Genomic DNA, 20,328 nt, shown 5'->3' with positions numbered 1-20,328 from the left:
AGACGTAAAGAAAGATATTTCAAAATGATGTGACCGTTCAAGCACCATGGACAGTGACACTGAATTCCTAATGACAGCCGTGCGCGAACACTTTCATCAAAACACTTCAGGAGAAAACAGACAAAAGAATTTTAAATATATCACTCACCAGTGTTGACATTTGAGAACAGTTTCCTGAGAGTTCCTTATCCACCTGTGGTGTATCAGCCCCAGCTCCATCCACACACACTAAACTTTGACTCATCGGCTGCATATATTTAATATCACTCTTTCTGGAGTCAGTCGTCCTGCATACCTCGTAGTTGTACACGTGCTGGAGAGTCCCTGTCCCCAAAGTGTCTGAGTAACGTGGTGGATAATACGGAATCACAGGGAGATTGGAGTGATACAGGACGCGAGACTGTCTCCATCTGTAGATTTTCACTGATATAATAACCACTAAACACGTGATGAAGAGGAAGGAAACTACAGCCAAAGCCAGCACTAAGTAAAAAGTCAGGTTGTCATTGTACTCCTTGTCGTGAGTAAAGTCAGTGAACTCCGACAGCACTTCAGGGAAGCTGTCCGCCACCGCCACGTTAACAATGACTGTAGCTGAACGAGAGGGCTGCCCGTTGTCCTCCACTATAACAGTCAGTCTTTGTTTCACAGCATCTTTATCAGTCACTTGGCGGATAGTTCTTATTTCTCCATTCTGTAAGCCCACTTCAAACAGCGCCCTGTCTGTGGCTTTCTGCAGTTTATAGGAGAGCCAGGCATTCTGTCCAGAGTCCACATCAACAGCCACCACTTTAGTGACCAGATAGCCCACATCTGCTGAACGAGGCACCATTTCAGCCACCAGAGAGCCACTAGTCTGGACTGGGTACAGAACCTGAGGGGGGTTGTCGTTCTGGTCCTGGATCACTATTTTCACAGTTACATTGCTACTGAGTGGAGGGGAGCCTCCATCCTGCGCTTTCACAGTAAGCTGCAGTTCTTTAATTTGTTCATAATCAAACGAGCGCACCGCATGTAAAACCCCAGTTTCAGAGTTTATGGACACATAGCTAGACACTGGATTGCCGCAGATTTGTGTGTCCTCCAGGAAATAGGACACTCTAGCGTTTTGATGCCAGTCGGAGTCCCGCGCGCTGACAGTGGTGATGGACATGCCGGGAGAATTGTTCTCTGTGACGTAAGCAGAATATGAGTTTTTGTCGAACACCGGGACGTTATCGTTTACGTCAGAGATTCTAAGTTGCAATGTGACGGAGCTCGAAAGAGGAGGAGATCCCGAGTCGGTGGCTATTACTGTAATATCGTATTCAGAAGTCTTCTCTCTATCAAAATGCTGATCCGCCACCAAATTATAGTAGTTCGTTAATGACGATTGGATTTTAAATGGAAGCGTTGTGTCTATGGTGCATTTTAACTGTCCATTTTTCTCTGAATCAGCGTCTTTGACATTGATAACAGCTATTGTTGTGCCGAGAGGGGCATCCTCTAATATAGTATTAGAAAACGACATGATATTAATTACTGGAACATTGTCATTGACGTCACTAACATCAATAATAACTTTACTTGTCCCAGTCAAACCTCCTCGATCCCTTGCTTCTAACCTAAGCTCATATTTCTTCTCTTTTTCAAAGTCTATAAGTCCAGCAACTGATATGACACCTGTGCTTTCATCAATACTAAAAACATCGACTGCACTGCCCTTTATTTTCGAAAAACTGAATATTATTTCCCCGTTAGTGCCAATGTCTGCATCACTAGCATTAACTGCTGTGATGTAAGTCCCTTTTGGAGCATTTTCAACGACGACGGCCCTGTAAACTGACTGGTTGAATACAGGGGCATTGTCGTTTGCATCTAATACAGATACATTTATATTTACCGTACCAGATCTCTGTGGGTTTCCACCGTCGACAGCTATTACTTTCAGAGGGAGACTGGGGTGTTCCTCTCTGTCTATTGGCTTCTGGAGAACTAATTCGGCGTATTTACTGCCGTCTGGATTTGCATGTTGTTTGAGAATAAAATACTTATTCGGAGATATAATGTAATTTTGTAAGGCGTTTAGTGCGACGTCCGGATCAACTGCGCTTTCAACAGGAAATTTAGAACCAATTGTAGCAGATTCGCTCATTTCAAACTGGATGTCTTTATTTGCAAAGAAAGGGGCATTATCGTTTATATCCAAAATTTCGACAGTGACACGATGAAGTTCGATTGGATTTTCTAAAATGATTTCGAAGTTGAGGCTGCATGGTGTCACGTCACCACAAAGCTGCTCTCGGTCTATTCTCTCATTCACGACTAGAATCCCTTTGTCTGTCCTGAGCTCGGTGTACTGGATGTTTTCTCCGCTCACGATACGGGCACGGCCAGCACGGAGCCTTTTCAGGTCCAGACCGAGGTCTTGTGCTACATTGCCAATAACGGTGCCCTTTTTCATCTCCTCTGGAATAGAATAGCGCATCTGGCCAGTCACTCTATCACCAATAAGAGTAAGCACAATGAGAAACCCCACCTGACATCGTAATATACAGGGCAATCGCCATCTTACACTTCTAGGGAAGAGCTGGCTTTGAGCTGCCATGTCAGAAACAACAGATCTTGATGAATGATGCGTCCTCACTTGAAGAAAACAAACACGAGCTTGTAGTCCAGGTTAAATATTGTAGGCCTACTGCTTTCAGATGACAACGTGCTGCTCCTATATTCCAAAGACAAATGTGTAAAAAAAAAGGCTTCTTCTCTCCTTGTCCTCCCACGAAGGGCAGTTTCTCCGCTCTCATCCAAAAGTACGATAGGCTGGCTGTTAACACTGAAATCGTTTTGCAAACCAACAGCGTCACTTAGAGTCCAAAACCTGAACTCCTTACACTGGGACTTATAGGCCAAACATTTACAGCCTGTGGATAAACCCAGCAAGTGTTTAACTACTATTACTACATTTGCCTTGTGTGTGATGTCGAAAAGATGGAACCAATTGCAACGAGATCCAATTTAACGTTGTAGTGAAGGAAATATAAAACGACATCCAAAAGTCAATAGGTGACTGCAATGAATCAAGGGTAGGAATGTCGCTGTCTGTGGTACTGAAAGAAGCGGCAATATGAATACAGAGAAAGGAAAGAAGATGTCTTTCACAAAAGGGTGGAAGATCAAGCTACAGAATACTGATATTAAATGAAATGTAGTGACGAAACTATACTCGCTCACAGCAAACACACACAAGTTATCAGTCCATACGGAATATATGTCAAAGTAAACAAACAAAGTGAATTGCTGCTGTACATAGACATTATGCGTGCACCTGCTAGTGATTTAAAAATTTAAACAGCTGCAGATGAGTAAAGACATACAATAAACAGTCAGCGGGAATTAATCCTTCGAATGTGGGGTTGAATTCGTCTTAGAGTCAGGTGATGAAACTGAACTAACTTCTAGAGGAGAGTCTGGTTCATCCAGGATGCTCGTTTCACTCTGTATCCGCTGCATCGTCCCTGTAGAACTGGGGTCCATTATCAGCACGTTCTGACTACCAGCTCTGCCGAACTTACAGTCACTCTTTCTGGAGTCAGTCGTCCTGCACACCTCGTAGTTGTACACGTGCTGGAGAGTCCCTGTCCCCAAAGTGTCTGAGTAACGTGGTGGATAATACGGAATCACAGGGAGATTGGAGTGATACAGGACGCGAGACTGTCTCCATCTGTAGATTTTCACTGATATAATAACCACTAAACACGTGATGAAGAGGAAGGAAACTACAGCCAAAGCCAGCACTAAGTAAAAAGTCAGGTTGTCATTGTACTCCTTGTCGTGAGTAAAGTCAGTGAACTCCGACAGCACTTCAGGGAAGCTGTCCGCCACCGCCACGTTAACAATGACTGTAGCTGAACGAGAGGGCTGCCCGTTGTCCTCCACTATAACAGTCAGTCTTTGTTTCACAGCATCTTTATCAGTCACTTGGCGGATAGTTCTCATTTCTCCATTCTGTAAGCCCACTTCAAACAGCGCCCTGTCTGTGGCTTTCTGCAGTTTATAGGAGAGCCAGGCATTCTGTCCAGAGTCCACATCAACAGCCACCACTTTAGTGACCAGATAGCCCACATCTGCTGAACGAGGCACCATTTCAGCCACCAGAGAGCCACCGGTCTGGACTGGGTACAGAACCTGAGGTGGATTGTCGTTCTGGTCCTGGATCATTATTTTCACAGTCACGTTGCTACTGAGTGGAGGGGAGCCTCCATCCTGCGCTTTGACGACGAAAACCAGCTGTTTGATTTGCTCATAGTCAAATGACCGCACTGCATGGATCACTCCGCTTTCGGCATTAACTGACACACAGTGAGAAACTGGAGACCCGTCAAGATCTGAATCCACAAGAATATAAGACATACGGGCGTTCTGGTTTTCATCGGGATCTTTAGCTCCAACCGTGACAAGAGAAACGCCTGGAGAGTTGTTCTCTGTGATAAACGCATTGTAAACACCTTCTGAAAACACTGGAGCATTATCATTCACATCAGAGACCTTTAAATGAAACGTTTTTTTTGTTGAGAGAGGAGGCATTCCTGCATCTGTCGCAGCTACAGTGATGTTATACTCTGAAACACTTTCACGATCTAATACAGTATCTGTTACTAAAGTATAGTAATTTCTTAAATTGGATTTAATCTTGAACGGTGCATTTTCCTCGATTCTACATGATACCTGTCCGTTTTCACCCGAATCAAGATCTTTTATATTTATAATGCCGATAGTTGTACCAGGCGGGGAGTCCTCTGAAATAGGACTAGTGAATGACATAATGCTTATGATAGGAGCATTGTCATTTACATCACTTACTTCAATTATCACTTTGCTTGAATCTGTCAAACCTCCTTGATCCTTTGCATCGATTCTAAGCTCATATTTTTTATCTTTTTCAAAATCTATTGGACCTGAAACAAATAATTCACCAGAGACTTGATCTATGGACAACAAATCAGCTATATTGCTCTTCACGTTTGAAATCGAATATGTGATGTAACCATTCGACCCACTGTCCGCGTCTGTAGCATTAACAGTGACGATATTAGTGCCCTTTGCTGCATTCTCAATCACAGTGGCTTTATAAACTGACTGGTTGAAAACGGGAGCATTGTCATTTACATCTAAAACCTTTATATCTATGTTTACGGTGCCAGATCTCTGTGGAGTCCCGCCATCTACTGCTAAAAGCTTTAAAGAGAGATGCGGGACCTCCTCTCTGTCTAATTGTTTCTGAAGCACCATCTCTGCATACTTACTTCCGTCTGGATTAACATGCTGCTTTAAAACAAAATTATCGTTTGAGGTTAAAACATAATTCTGCAGGCCATTCACGTCAACATCAGGATCCTCCGCACTGTCCAGCACAAATCGCGCCCCAAGGTTAGCCGACTCGCTTATGTCTAACATGATATCTGATTTCTTGAATACTGGAGGATGATCATTCACATCTAACACTTCAATTGTTATGTGATGTAGCTCCATAGGATTTTCTAAAATCATTTCAAAGCTGAAACTGCATGGTGTTACGTCTCTACAAAGCTGCTCTCGGTCTATTCTCTCATTCACAACTAGAATCCCTTTGTCTGTATTCAGGTCGGCGTAGTGGATGTTTTCTCCGGTCACGATACGGGCACGGCCAGAGCGGAGTCTTTTCAAATCCAAACCAAGATCCTGTGCTACATTACCGATAAGAGAGCCCTTCTTCATCTCCTCTGGTATCGAGTAGCGGATCTGACCTGCGACGATGTTAAAGAAGTAAAACAAGAAAAGAGCCATTACCCGTTGCGGTCCGAAATACAAACGCCAATTGCCAAGTGATTGCTGAAACGTCATGCCAGAGACGGACATTTTCAGAGAAAAAAGAACCGAAATCCTCCAAGCTGAATTATTAACATCAAATCTTCCAGGTGTGCTCTGTTTATATATTAGAAAAGAGAAACACGGCGGCAGGACGAAACGAGACGCCCTTCTTTTCCGAGCTGTAAACGTTTCCTGATGTTTCCTCTAAGCCTACTTCAGTGCGGTCTTACAAAGAACGCCAATGAACTGCAACAGAGAGATCATGGGCAGACAATATATTCTTGTTCAACAGCGTCACTTAGAGTTCAAAACGTGAACACCACACGATTTAGAAGTAAATATTGAAGAAAGTATGCAAAGAAAAGAAAAAAGATAAATATCGTGATGCGTGATACCATGACTAATGGCTTTAAGAAATACAATGATAATTGCATTACATTTTCAAGTATGGCAGTTTATATGTGCAAATGCTGTAAAGAAGAAGAAGAAGAAGAAGAAGAAGAAGTAGCATTCCCATTATTATTAGTATTGGAAATTGTGGTAGTATTTAAAAAGAATCTCGAATAGGAATTTATGAGATAGCTGGAAAGCTTCCAAGCCAGTAGCACTTTAAGATAAATAAAGATAAATGGGAGCTGTCCACGCGGTGGTGCTGAAAAGAACTGCGTGCACTTGGTTTCGGTTAAATTACAACCAACTACTTATTGAAACTGAATTCCAGCTTACACAAATAGCATAAGCAGAAGTGAAGACCTTGCCTATTGCACCTCACCTCTAGAGGAGAGTCTGGCTCATCCAGGATGCTCGTTTCACTCTGTATCCGCTGCATCGTCCCTGTAGAACTGGGGTCCATTATCAGCACGTTCTGACTACCAGCTCTGCCGAACTTACAGTCACTCTTTCTGGAGTCAGTCGTCCTGCACACCTCGTAGTTGTACACGTGCTGGAGAGTCCCTGTCCCCAAAGTGTCTGAGTAACGTGGTGGATAATACGGGATCACAGGGAGATTGGAGTGATACAGGACGCGAGACTGTCTCCATCTGTAGATTTTCACTGATATAATAACCACTAAACACGTGATGAAGAGGAAGGAAACTACAGCCAAAGCCAGCACTAAGTAAAAAGTCAGGTTGTCATTGTACTCCTTGTCGTGTGTAAAGTCAGTGAACTCCGACAGCACTTCAGGGAAGCTGTCCGCCACCGCCACGTTAACAATGACTGTAGCTGAACGAGAGGGCTGCCCGTTGTCCTCCACTATAACAGTCAGTCTTTGTTTCACAGCATCTTTATCAGTCACTTGGCGGATAGTTCTTATTTCTCCATTCTGTAAGCCCACTTCAAACAGCGCCCTGTCTGTGGCTTTCTGCAGTTTATAGGAGAGCCAGGCATTCTGTCCAGAGTCCACATCAACAGCCACCACTTTAGTGACCAGATAGCCCACATCTGCTGAACGAGGCACCATTTCAGCCACCAGAGAGCCACCAGTCTGGACTGGGTACAGAACCTGAGGGGGATTGTCGTTCTGGTCCTGGATCATTATTTTCACAGTCACATTGCTACTGAGTGGAGGGGAGCCTCCATCCTGCGCTTTGACGACGAAAACCAGCTGTTTGATTTGCTCATAATCAAATGACCGCACTGCATGGATCACTCCGCTTTCTGAGTTTACAGAAACATATTCAGAAACTGGAGATCCACCGATATTAGTATTTTCCAGAATATAAGATATACGGGCATTTTGGTTTTCATCGGGATCTTTAGCCCTGACCGTGAGAACAGAAATACCTGGAGCGTTGTTCTCTGTGATAAACGCATTGCAAACACCTTCTGAAAACACTGGAGCATTATCATTCACATCAGATACCTTTAAATGAAATGTTCTTTTTGTTGAGAGAGGAGGAATTCCTGTATCTGTCACAACTACAGTGATGTTATACTCTGAAACACTTTCTCGATCTAATACAGTATCTGTTACCAAAGTATAGTAATTTCTTAAGTGAGATTTTATTTGAAAAGGCGCATTTTGTTCGATTCTACAATGTACTTGTCCGTTATCACCTGAATCGAGGTCTTTTACATTTATAATGCCAATAGTTGTGCCAGGAGGGGAGTCCTCTGAAATAGGACTTGTGAATGACATAACACTTATCATAGGAGAGTTGTCATTTATATCAATCACTTCAATTATCACTTTGCTTGAATCTGTCAAACCTCCCTGATCTTTTGCCTCTATTCTGAGTTCGTACTTTCTATCTTTTTCATAATCAATTAAACTTCTTATAAAAATAACACCACTTGTTTCATCTACTGTAAACAAATCACCGAGACCACTGTTAAGATCTGAAAAATAATATGTTACAATACTGTTTGTCCCGGAATCTGCGTCACTAGCGTTAACTGTGGTCACATATGTATCTCTGGGAGCGTTTTCCATTACTGTGGCTTTGTACACAGATTGATTAAATACAGGCGCATTATCATTGATATCAAGAACAGTGATATCTATATTTACTGTACCAGATCTTTGTGGAGTTCCACCGTCTACAGCTATTAGCTTTAGAGACAGATTAGGATTCGTCTCTCTGTCTAGAGGCTTCTGTAACACCATCTCTGCATATTTCTTTCCATCTGCATTAGAGTTTTGTTTCAGAACAAAATTGTCATTCTCGGTCAGAAAATATTCTCGGAGTCCGTTGATTCCCACATCGGGGTCTTCTGCACTCGTCAATGGAAAACGAGCCCCAGTATTAGCTGATTCGCTGATTTCAAAATGGATTTTATCTTTTTTAAAAGAGGGCGAATGATCATTTATGTCTATTATTTCAACAGTGATTTGATGAAGCTCCATAGGGTTCTCTAAAATCACTTCAAAGCTGAAACTGCATGGTGTTACGTCTCCGCAAAGCTGCTCCCGGTCCATTCTCTCTTTCACGACTAGAATCCCTTTGTCTGTCTTCAGCTCGGTGTACTGGATGCTCTCTCCGGTCACGATACGGGCCCGACCAGAATGGAGCCTTTTTAGATCCAAACCAAGATCCTGTGCTACATTACCGATTAGGGAGCCTTTCTTCATCTCCTCTGGGACTGAATATCGGATATGTCCGCTGACCAATTGGTTGAAATAAAAAAGGAAGAACAGAAGATGCCAAATCTGTCCGCAACAAATGCGCCATTTTACGCACCGAGTGGAGGCTCGTATTCCACACGTCATGGCAAAAGGAAATCACGGAGATATGCTCTGCAACGATCCAAGTACGACACTTATTCTGAAAAACTAAACTGAATGTACGTCTAAAGAAAAATGATGCTGACGTTTCAATGTACTGTATACATCAGAATGGAGATATCAATGAATGCGAGTCTGTTTTCCTCGAATGTCAGCCAATATAATGCACACCATCCCCCTTTCTCTCATAGGTGGTGAGGGAGGGGACTGTGAGGTAATGTTTTAGAGATAATGTTGGATTGACCAACAGCGTCCCTTAGAGTACAAAATCAGTAAAAGCATGCAACATAGATTTCTGGAAATAGACTGATTACATGTGGTTGGTGGATACTTAAAATATTATCTAAAAACATTTCAACACAGTATTCCGAAAAAAAAAACCAAAACCAAAAAACATTGAAATCTAATTAATACAACACAGAGACTTAGTATCATAATCATCTTATGTAATTAGCACTAAAGAAATATATGGATAAAAACATCATTGCGATAGACGCAAAGCAAGACAAGAAAAACGAAAATACCACTGGACTTCCACCACGGTTCAGGGAAGCATCGGGGAAGAAAACGGAAGGAGTTTGGTAAAGACAGTTGATGTTAAATTAGAGCAGTGAAAGGAGCGTATTTGATTGTTACTATAATTATTGAAGTCACATGCGAACCACCCCTCCCTCCAACAATCGCGAGTGAATGCACCTAAGAGATCTAGACACCCCCTAAACTGTATTTATAATGTTGCAAGTGACTAGCAAGTTATCAGTTCACGTCAACAAAAAATCCAACTAAGTCACAAAAGCAATGTGCGTGTGAAACAATAAAACACCACATCACTGAGTGAGAATAAAAGGTAATATAATTTATAAAGATCTGAATATGAATACAGAAGCAGTCATCCAATCAAGAGACGCAAATGAGATGCTGTCCATGGTTCTGAAAGAGACGGTAAAGCGTGCCACAATTCACAATTGTTACTAAACACTTAAAGAAATGACGGCACAGAGATGCAGCTACATCTTTTAACTGACCTCTAGAGGAGAGTCTGGTTCATCCAGGATGCTCTTTTCACTCTGTATCCGCTGCATCGTCCCTGTAGAACTGGGGTCCATTATCAGCACGTTCTGACTACCAGCTCTGCCGAACTTACAGTCACTCTTTCTGGAGTCAGTCGTCCTGCACACCTCGTAGTTGTACACGTGCTGGAGAGTCCCTGTCCCCAAGTGTCTGAGTAACGTGGTGGATAATAGGAATCACAGGGAGATTGGAGTGATACAGGACGCGAGACTGTCTCCATCTGTAGATTTTCACTGATATAATAACCACTAAACACGTGATGAAGAGGAAGGAAACTACAGCCAAAGCCAGCACTAAGTAAAAAGTCAGGTTGTCATTGTACTCCTTGTCGTGAGTAAAGTCAGTGAACTCCGACAGCACTTCAGGGAAGCTGTCCGCCACCGCCACGTTAACAATGACTGTAGCTGAACGAGAGGGCTGCCCGTTGTCCTCCACTATAACAGTCAGTCTTTGTTTCACAGCATCTTTATCAGTCACTTGGCGGATAGTTCTTATTTCTCCATTCTGTAAGCCCACTTCAAACAGCGCCCTGTCTGTGGCTTTCTGCAGTTTATAGGAGAGCCAGGCATTCTGTCCAGAGTCCACATCAACAGCCACCACTTTAGTGACCAGATAGCCCACATCTGCTGAACGAGGCACCATTTCAGCCACCAGAGAGCCACCGTCTGGACTGGGTACAGAACCTGAGGTGGATTGTCGTTCTGGTCCTGGATCATTATTTTCACAGTCACGTTGCTACTGAGTGGAGGGGAGCCTCCATCCTGCGCTTTGACGACGAAAACCAGCTGTTTGATTTGCTCATAATCAAATGACCGCACTGCATGGATCACTCCGCTTTCTGAGTTTATAGAAACATATTCAGAAACTGGAAATCCACCGATGTTAGTATCTTCAAGAATATACGATAGGCGGGCGTTTTGGTTTTCATCGGGATCTTTAGCCCTGACCGTGAGAACAGAAATACCTGGAGAGTTGTTCTCTGTGATAAACGCATTGTAAACACCTTCTGAAAACACTGGAGCATTATCATTCACATCAGATACCTTTAAATGAAATGTTTTTTTTGTTGAGAGAGGAGGCATTCCTTCATCTGTTGCAACTACAGTGAAGTTATACTCTGAAACACTTTCACGATCTAATAAAGTATCTGTTACCAAAGTATAGTAATTTCTTAAATTAGATTTAATCTTAAAAGGTGCGCTTTGTTCGGTTCTACAATTTACTTGTCCATTATCTCCCGAATCGAGGTCTTTTACATTTATAATGCCTATAGTTGTGCCAGGAGGAGAGTCCTCTGAAAGAGGACTGGTGAATGACATCACATTTATGACAGGTGGGTTATCATTCACGTCAATAACCTCAACTATGACTTTACTGGAGTCTGTTAAAGCTCCTTGGTCTGTTGCTTCAATGCGTATTTCATATTTCTTTGCTTTTTCGTAGTCAACCTGCCCCGAAAGAAATATCACACCCGTTGTCTTGTTAATTTCGAATATACTGTCTATACTACCTTGCATTTTGGAAATAGAATAATGAATCAAACCATATGATCCGCTATCTTCGTCAGTTGCATTCACAGAGATAATATGGGTCCCTCCTGCGGCATTTTCCCTAACAGTGGCCTTGTAGACTGACTGATTGAAAACAGGAGAATTATCGTTAGCATCTAGGACAGTGATATCTATATTTACAGTGCCAGATTTCTTTGGCGTCCCTCCGTCAACTGCTATCAGCTTCAGAGACAGACTGGGGTGTCGCTCTCTATCCAATGGTTTCTCAAGTACCATCTCCGCATATTTTCTTCCATCAGAATTTGAATGCTTCTTTAAAATAAAATTTTCATTTGGAGATAAATTATAGTCCTGAAGCCCATTGACTCCTACATCAGGATCATTGGCTGTTGGCAAAACAAAACGTGCTCCCGGTGCTGCTGATTCTCCAATCGTCAACTGCATGTCGTGCTGATGAAAAGAAGGCGAATTATCATTAATGTCCAATACCTCGACCGTAACGTGGTGTAGCTCCATCGGGTTTTCTAAAATCAAATCAAAGCTGAAGCTGCATGGTATTACGTCTCCACAAAGCTGCTCTCGGTCTATTCTCTCATTCACGACCAAAGTCCCTTTGTCTGTCTTCAGCTCGGTGTACTGGATGCTTTCTCCAGTCACGATACGGGCCCGACCTGAACGAAGCCTCTGTATATCTATTCCAAGATCCAATCCGACATTACCAATAAGGGCTCCCATCTTCATTTCTTCTGGAATTGAATAACGTATTTGACCAGTGACAGTATGAGTGAGAAAGAGAAGAAACAGAAGGCTTTGCGGCGTCAGTCTGTTGCACAAACGCCATCTTAGACTCCGGTTGAAAAATTCTCCGAAATCCATGTTATCAAATGAATGATATAAAATGACACTATCGAAACAATTCTCTTGTACCGTCCAGTTATTAACAACAACGTCATTCAAGAGAAGAGAATAAAAACGATTTATATTTCCAGTTTCCTTTCTCTAGTAGTGAAAAACATCAAATCAAACCCAGTGTATCTGCGTCCACCGCACGTCGTTTACTGTCTAAAACATATAGACTTCTCACAGAGTAGAATCCAGAAAGACACCGCCTAAAACACTGCTCAGATTTTTTTTAGCTGACCAACAGCGTCCCTTAGAGTCGAGTGAATGAATATCAACAAATAGGCAGATTAAATTCTAATAATAACTGAATACCACCAAGCATATTTACAGAGAGTAGTGATGCCACCATAGTGCTCCAGACTGAAACCAATACATGCATAAAAATATAAAAAAATTACTAGTACACCAGGGCCCTGATAATATATGATGCCATACAAAGCAGTGTACCTTAGGACTGCAAGCAATAATCTAATTATGTGAAATTGTAACGCACTAAAGTACAATTAAAAAAATAAATAAAATAATAAAAGCAAATTATATATATATATATGTATAATAACCTTTAACCTACTACACTGTGCATAACAGTCCAACTAAAGAGACTGACTGCTATGTTTAACTTAAAAGTTCCACACAAGCTCTGTGTGAATCTGAAAATATCGATGCTTTAATCAATAACGTGCATAAGTGAGACATTTATTAAAATAATTCAACCGGTTTAAATAAAGATAAATGTAATTTACCATTATTCGTGTTTCATCTAAGTCTTAATCACATAACCACTAACCTATTTAATATTCAAGCCTGGCTAAAATCTTATCCCAACATTTTCTAAATGTTGTTAGTTACCTTGAAAAAAACGTTTATCAGACTTTGAATTCTACGTGAAGATATTATATGAAAAATAATTAGAAATATTAGCAGTATATGCTATACAAAAACAAGTAAACATCAATTTCATATTTTGGAAATACAAAGTGAAACAGAATTCTCACTTAATGATTCAAACTAAGTGGGATGCTGTCCATGGTGCTGAAAGTGGCATTATGGCGTTCAACTGTTTTCTATCAATGCAAAAACAAAATATAAAGAGAGAGACAAATTAAGGCACTATGGTATAGTAAGATTATCTTCTCTCACCTCTAGAGGAGAGTCTGGTTCATCCAGGATGCTCTTTTCACTCTGTATCCGCTGCATCGTCCCTGTAGAACTGGGGTCCATTATCAGCACGTTCTGACTACCAGCTCTGCCGAACTTACAGTCACTCTTTCTGGAGTCAGTCGTCCTGCACACCTCGTAGTTGTACACGTGCTGGAGAGTCCCTGTCCCCAAAGTGTCTGAGTAACGTGGTGGATAATACGGGATCACAGGGAGATTGGAGTGATACAGGACGCGAGACTGTCTCCATCTGTAGATTTTCACTGATATAATAACCACTAAACACGTGATGAAGAGGAAGGAAACTACAGCCAAAGCCAGCACTAAGTAAAAAGTCAGGTTGTCATTGTACTCCTTGTCGTGTGTAAAGTCAGTGAACTCCGACAGCACTTCAGGGAAGCTGTCCGCCACCGCCACGTTAACAATGACTGTAGCTGAACGAGAGGGCTGCCCGTTGTCCTCCACTATAACAGTCAGTCTTTGTTTCACAGCATCTTTATCAGTCACTTGGCGGATAGTTCTTATTTCTCCATTCTGTAAGCCCACTTCAAACAGCGCCCTGTCTGTGGCTTTCTGCAGTTTATAGGAGAGCCAGGCATTCTGTCCAGAGTCCACATCAACAGCCACCACTTTAGTGACCAGATAGCCCACATCTGCTGAACGAGGCACCATTTCAGCCACCAGAGAGCCACCAGTCTGGACTGGGTACAGAACCTGAGGGGGGTTGTCGTTCTGGTCCTGGATCATTATTTTCACTGTCACGTTGCTACTGAGTGGAGGGGAGCCTCCATCCTGCGCTTTCACAGTAAGCTGAATTTGTTTGATTTGTTCATAATCAAAGGAACGAATCGCGCTAAGAACTCCAGTTTCGGAGTTTAATGACACAAAAGTAGAAACTGGACTACCACTGATATCTGTGTCCTCTAAAAGATACGAGATTCTCGCGTTTTGATTCCAATCAGAGTCTCGCGCGCTGACAGCAAATATGGAAATTCCAGGGGGATTATTCTCCGTGACGTAAGCAGAATAGCTCTTTTTATCAAATAATGGTGCGTTGTCGTTAACGTCAGATATTTTGAGGTGTAATTTTGTTGAGCTGGACAGAGGAGGAGTCCCCAGATCAGTGGCTGTTATTGTTATGTTATAATCTGAGACGGATTCTCGATCAAAATGTTGATCTGATATCAAATTATAATAGTTTGTTAGAGATGATTCAATCTTAAATGGAAGTTTGCCATCTATGGAACATCTTATGTGCCCATTTCTCTCAGAATCTGCATCTTTTACATTCAAAATAGCAATCATTGTTCCAAGGCGTGCATCCTCAGACAAGGGGCTGGAAAATGACATAATATTTATAACTGGGGCATTGTCGTTGACATCAACAACATCAAAAATAACTTTACTTGCTCCGATTAGACCACCGTGATCCTTTGCCTCAACCCTCACCTCGTATTTTCTGTCTTTTTCAAAATCTATCTGACCAGCCACAGAAATAATGCCAGTGTTTTCATCAATACTAAAAATATCTGCTGCACTTCCTTTCGTCTTAGACAAGCTGTAAGTTATGAGTCCATTTGAGCCACTATCGGCGTCTGTGGCATTTACTGTAATAACGCTTGTGCCTTTCATCGTGTTTTCCATCACGGATGCTTTGTAGACTGATTGATTAAACACCGGAATATTGTCGTTGGCATCTAACACAGTGACATCTATATTTACTGTACCAGATCTCTGTGGTGTTCCTCCATCAACGGCGATTACTTTTAAAGACAAATGGGGACGTTGCTCTCTGTCTAAAGGCTTGTGGAGAACAATTTCACAATATTTACTCCCGTCTGGATTTGCATGTTGCTTCAATATAAAATTGTCGTTTGGTGATAAAACATAGTCTTGCAACGCGTTCTGCCCCACATCTAGATCCTCTGCACTCTGCAATGGAAACTGCACTCCAACTGCAGCTGATTCACTTATTTCAATATTGATAGGTTTATCTTTATTTGGGAAGACGGGAGCGTGGTCATTTATATCCAAAACCTCAACAGTTATTCTGTGCAATTCCATGGGATTTTCCAAAATCACCTCAAAGCTGAAGCTACATGGTGTTATTTCTCCACAAAGCTGCTCTCGGTCTATTCTCTCATTCACGATCAGAATCCCTTTGTCTGTCTTCAGCTCGGCGTAGTGGATGTTTTCTCCGGTCACGATACGGGCCCGCCCAGAACGGAGCCTTTTCAGATCCAAACCAAGATCTTGCGCTACGTTACCAATGACAGAGCCTTTCTTCATTTCCTCTGGTATTGAATAACGAATCTGGCCACCTACCATGTTAACCGCAAGAAGCAGCAAAATAAGCAGTCCTATTTGCCGTCGCAGTCCATAAAACAATCGCCATCTTGCGCATCTGTAGGTGAGGGAATCTCGAGTTGCCATCATGGCAACAAAGAACAGAAAATAGTAATTTATATCAAGTTATTATGACGGAAAATGTGGTTCTTATATAAACGTTCCCTGGTTCCGTGTTACATTTAATCACGTCTTCAAGCTTTACACGCAAGTCGTGAGACCATGTTCTCTCTTGTGTGGCCTAAACCCCGTTAAAACACAGAGAGCCTTCTTCACTGTGTAGTCAGTCGGGGGGATGAAGTGAATGACGACACAACACTGAAAATATTTTACTGACCAACAGCGTCCCTCAGAGTCTGAAAGATGAACGTCAGACGAGGCCCCTACCACTAACACTTCAAAGCACACACTCTTTACACAGCTCTATCTCGAGTAAAAACCACTTTGGAATGAGTTTTAAGAAATCATCGGTAAATGAAAACAACTTTCAAGTCAGCATATTGTATTGTGAAAGATTCTGTGTAAAAAGTAAAAGACAAATCCACCTGTCAAAAATAACAGAAAACGAGATCTCATGGTCACACAATTCGGTGACAACGTACTCGGTCCTAAAAATAACTATAAAAAGATTTAAATTAAAATAAATATAATTGTTATCATCGTGGAAAAAAAATCATGTTTAAAATCTAAACCACATCAAAGTCTACTTACAATAAATGGAGGGTTTATAGGGTCTAGAAAGACTGATGTGTAATTAAAGCACTATCCTCTAAAATATGATATCCACAAATTTGGTTTATGGACCTATTCAGCGGTTTATGCAATGCAAATGTGGGAAGAGGGCTAGACAGTTAAATATTCTGAAGTGAAAATATATCGGGATTCCGGTTCTGCATTACACAATTACATGGTGATGAAATGTAAATGATTTTACTCTGACTGCATTTGTACCGGAACTTTTTCAGGTACCAGTATGCCTAATGTAAACCACAGTATCCTTTCTTGCCACTTGGGCAAAAGATGTATTTCGCCTACCAAAAAAATAGTCACATGACACAGTTCGTATGCGATTATGTCAGGAGCCTCTGCGTTCCTAAGCTATATTTATGAATACTTAAACAGAAGGAGCTTTTATATCAGGTGATGCAAACTGAGATGCTGTCCGTGGTGCTGAAAATGGCGCTATGAAGTACAGCTGTTTATACCGGTGCATCTAAATAAAGAAAGTGAACTAAAGAGCACATAGATGAAAATGTATTATTAAACTGACCTCTAGAGGAGAGTCTGGTTCATCCAGGATGCTCGTTTCACTCTGTATCCGCTGCATCGTCCCTGTAGAACTGGGGTCCATTATCAGCACGTTCTGACTACCAGCTCTGCCGAACTTACAGTCACTCTTTCTGGAGTCAGTCGTCCTGCACACCTCGTAGTTGTACACGTGCTGGAGAGTCCCTGTCCCCAAAGTGTCTGAGTAACGTGGTGGATAATACGGAATCACAGGGAGATTGGAGTGATACAGGACGCGAGACTGTCTCCATCTGTAGATTTTCACTGATATAATAACCACTAAACACGTGATGAAGAGGAAGGAAACTACAGCCAAAGCCAGCACTAAGTAAAAAGTCAGGTTGTCATTGTACTCCTTGTCGTGAGTAAAGTCAGTGAACTCCGACAGCACTTCAGGGAAGCTGTCCGCCACCGCCACGTTAACAATGACTGTAGCTGAACGAGGGGCTGCCCGTTGTCCTCCACTATAACAGTCAGTCTTTGTTTCACAGCATCTTTATCAGTCACTTGGCGGATAGTTCTTATTTCTCCATTCTGTAAGCCCACTTCAAACAGCGCCCTGTCTGTGGCTTTCTGCAGTTTATAGGAGAGCCAGGCATTCTGTCCAGAGTCCACATCAACAGCCACCACTTTAGTGACCAGATAGCCCACATCTGCTGAACGAGGCACCATTTCAGCCACCAGAGAGCCACCAGTCTGGACTGGGTACAGAACCTGAGGGGGTTGTCGTTCTGGTCCTGGATCATTATTTCACTGTCACGTTGCTACTGAGTGGAGGGGAGCCTCCATCCTGCGCTTTCACAGTAAGCTGAATTTGTTTAATTTGTTCATAATCAAAGGAACGAATCGCGCTAAGAACTCCAGTTTCGGAGTTTAAAGACACATAAGTAGAAACTGGACTACCACTGATATCTGTGTCCTCTAAAAGATACGAGATTCTCGCGTTTTGATTCCAATCAGAGTCTCGCGCGCTGACAGCAAATATGGAAATTCCAGGGGATTATTCTCCGTGACGTAAGCAGAATAGCTCTTTTTATCAAATAATGGTGCGTTGTCGTTAACGTCAGATATTTTGAGGTGTATTTTGTTGAGCTGGACAGAGGAGGAGTCCCCAGATCAGTGGCTGTTATTGTTATGTTATAATCTGAGACGGATTCTCGATCAAAATGTTGATCTGATATCAAATTATAATAGTTCGTTAGAGATGATTCAATCTTAAACGGAAGTTTGCCATCTATAGAACATCTATTTGCCCATTTTTGTCAGAATCAGCATCTTTACATTCAAAACAGCAACAGTTGTACCAGGAGGTGCATCCTCAGATAGAGGGCTGGAAAATGACATAATATTATAACTGGGGCATTGTCGTTGACATCAACAACATCAAAAATAAATTTACTTGTCCCAGTTAGCCACCGTGATCCTTTGCCTCAACCCTCACCTCGTATTTTCTGTCTTTTTCATAATCTATTTGACCAGCCACATAATCGTGCCAGTGTTTTCATCAATACTGAAAATATCTGCCGCACTTCCTTTCATTTTAGACAAACTGTAAGTAATGAGACCATTTGAGCCACTATCGGCGTCTGTGGCATTTACTGTAATAACGCTTGTGCCTTTCATCGTGTTTTCCATCACATTTGCTTTATACATTGATTGGTTAAATACTGGCGCATTGTCGTTGGCATCTAACACAGTGACATCTATATTTACTGTACCAGATCTCTGTGGTGTTCCTCCGTCAATGGCGATTAATTTTAAAGACAAATGTGGATGCCTCTCTTGTCTAAAGGGTTCTGGAGAACCATCTCAACATATTTACTCCCGTCTGGATTTGCATGTTGCTTCAATATAAAATTGTGTTTGGTGATAAACATAGTCTTGCAACGCGTTCTGCCCCACATCTAGATCCTCTGCACTCTGCAATGGAAACTGCACTCCAACTACAGCTGATTCACTTATTTGAAAACTGATATGTTTATCTTTATTTGGGAAGACGGGAGCGTGGTCATTTATATCCAAAACCTCAACAGTTATTCTGTGCAATTCGATTGGATTTTCCAAAATCACCTCAAAGCTGAAGCTACATGGTGTTATTTCTCCACAAAGCTGCTCTCGGTCTATTCTCTCATTCACGACTAGAATCCCTTTGTCTGTCTTCAGCTCGGCGTAGTGGATGTTTTCTCCGGTCACGATACGGGCCCGCCCAGAACGGAGCCTTTTCAGATCCAAACCAAGATCTTGCGCTACGTTACCAATGACAGAGCCTTTCTTCATTTCCTCTGGTATAGAATAACGAATCTGGCCACCTACCATGTTAACCGCAAGAAGCAGCAAAATAAGCAGTCCTATTTGCCGTCGCAGTCCATAAAACAATCGCCATCTTGCGCATCGGTGGGTGAGGGAATCTCGAGTTCTCATCATGGCAACAAAGAACAGAAAAGAGTGATCTATATCCAGTTGTAATGAAGGAAATGTGGTTCTGATATATCCTTTTCTGGGTTTCAATGCAAACACGTCCCCGCCCTTTACTGTCTGTGAGACTATGTTCTCTCTTGTGTGCCTTAAACCTCGCCAAAACGCATACAGCATTCTTCACTGTGTAGTCAGTCTTGGGATGAACTGCACGACACAACACAGAAAATAATTTACTGACCAGCAGCGTCCCTCAGAGTCTAAAAGGTGAACATCAGATGAAGCCATCAGATGAAGCCAAGACCTCGCCCCAAAATAGACTGTCAGAATTAACACGTCTCGTCATATTCTAGGAAGTACGTAAGGTTGCACATTGTACTATGACTAAGACAAAGTCTACTGAAAAAGAAACAATGAAGCCTCAAAACGACTTGTCGAAAGTAAAAGAAAGAAGAAAGTGGAATCTTAGTTCTAAACAATATCCAACCGTTCAAGCTGAATGAATTAATGATCCACTCGTAAATGAAGTAAAACACCAACATTATCACCCAGTTATAAAAAGTTATCGTTGCTTTTATTCAT

At 42.0% G+C, this 20,328-nt stretch overlaps 4 protein-coding genes and 2 pseudogenes across 4 annotated transcripts; all 6 read right to left on the bottom strand.

Moving 5' to 3' along the window:
- Window positions 1–56: 56 nt before the first annotated feature.
- LOC119889240 (protocadherin gamma-A11-like) lies at window positions 57–2,846 on the bottom strand. The gene has a single exon (XM_038700158.1). It carries the CDS (start codon window positions 2,585–2,587, stop codon window positions 107–109), a length of 2,481 nt encoding a protein of 826 aa, XP_038556086.1. The 5' UTR covers window positions 2,588–2,846; the 3' UTR covers window positions 57–106.
- A 514-nt stretch (window positions 2,847–3,360) lies between these two features.
- On the bottom strand, window positions 3,361–6,041 carry LOC119889230 (protocadherin beta-11-like). Its single transcript, XM_038700153.1, has one exon. It carries the CDS (start codon window positions 5,875–5,877, stop codon window positions 3,376–3,378), a length of 2,502 nt encoding a protein of 833 aa, XP_038556081.1. The 5' UTR covers window positions 5,878–6,041; the 3' UTR covers window positions 3,361–3,375.
- Window positions 6,042–6,318: 277 nt separating this feature from the next.
- LOC119889228 (protocadherin beta-16-like) lies at window positions 6,319–9,245 on the bottom strand. The gene has a single exon (XM_038700152.1). The coding sequence runs from the start codon at window positions 9,038–9,040 to the stop codon at window positions 6,527–6,529; it is 2,514 nt and encodes an 837-aa protein (XP_038556080.1). The 5' UTR covers window positions 9,041–9,245; the 3' UTR covers window positions 6,319–6,526.
- Window positions 9,246–9,890: 645 nt separating this feature from the next.
- Window positions 9,891–12,690, bottom strand: LOC119889250 (annotated as a pseudogene).
- A 960-nt stretch (window positions 12,691–13,650) lies between these two features.
- On the bottom strand, window positions 13,651–16,341 carry LOC119888405 (protocadherin gamma-A3-like). The gene has a single exon (XM_038698965.1). The coding sequence runs from the start codon at window positions 16,132–16,134 to the stop codon at window positions 13,651–13,653; it is 2,484 nt and encodes an 827-aa protein (XP_038554893.1). The 5' UTR covers window positions 16,135–16,341.
- Window positions 16,342–17,135: 794 nt separating this feature from the next.
- On the bottom strand, window positions 17,136–19,877 carry LOC119889235 (annotated as a pseudogene).
- Window positions 19,878–20,328: the final 451 nt, after the last annotated feature.

Source organism: Micropterus salmoides, unplaced genomic scaffold, assembly GCF_014851395.1.
Source record: "Micropterus salmoides isolate LMB-PRFRI ecotype aquatic unplaced genomic scaffold, ASM1485139v1 Ms_hic_scaffold_5, whole genome shotgun sequence".
NCBI classification, from domain to species: domain Eukaryota; kingdom Metazoa; phylum Chordata; class Actinopteri; order Centrarchiformes; family Centrarchidae; genus Micropterus; species Micropterus salmoides.
Note: the sequence above shows the minus strand (reverse complement) of the source record. Positions and strands in the feature narration are given on the sequence as shown.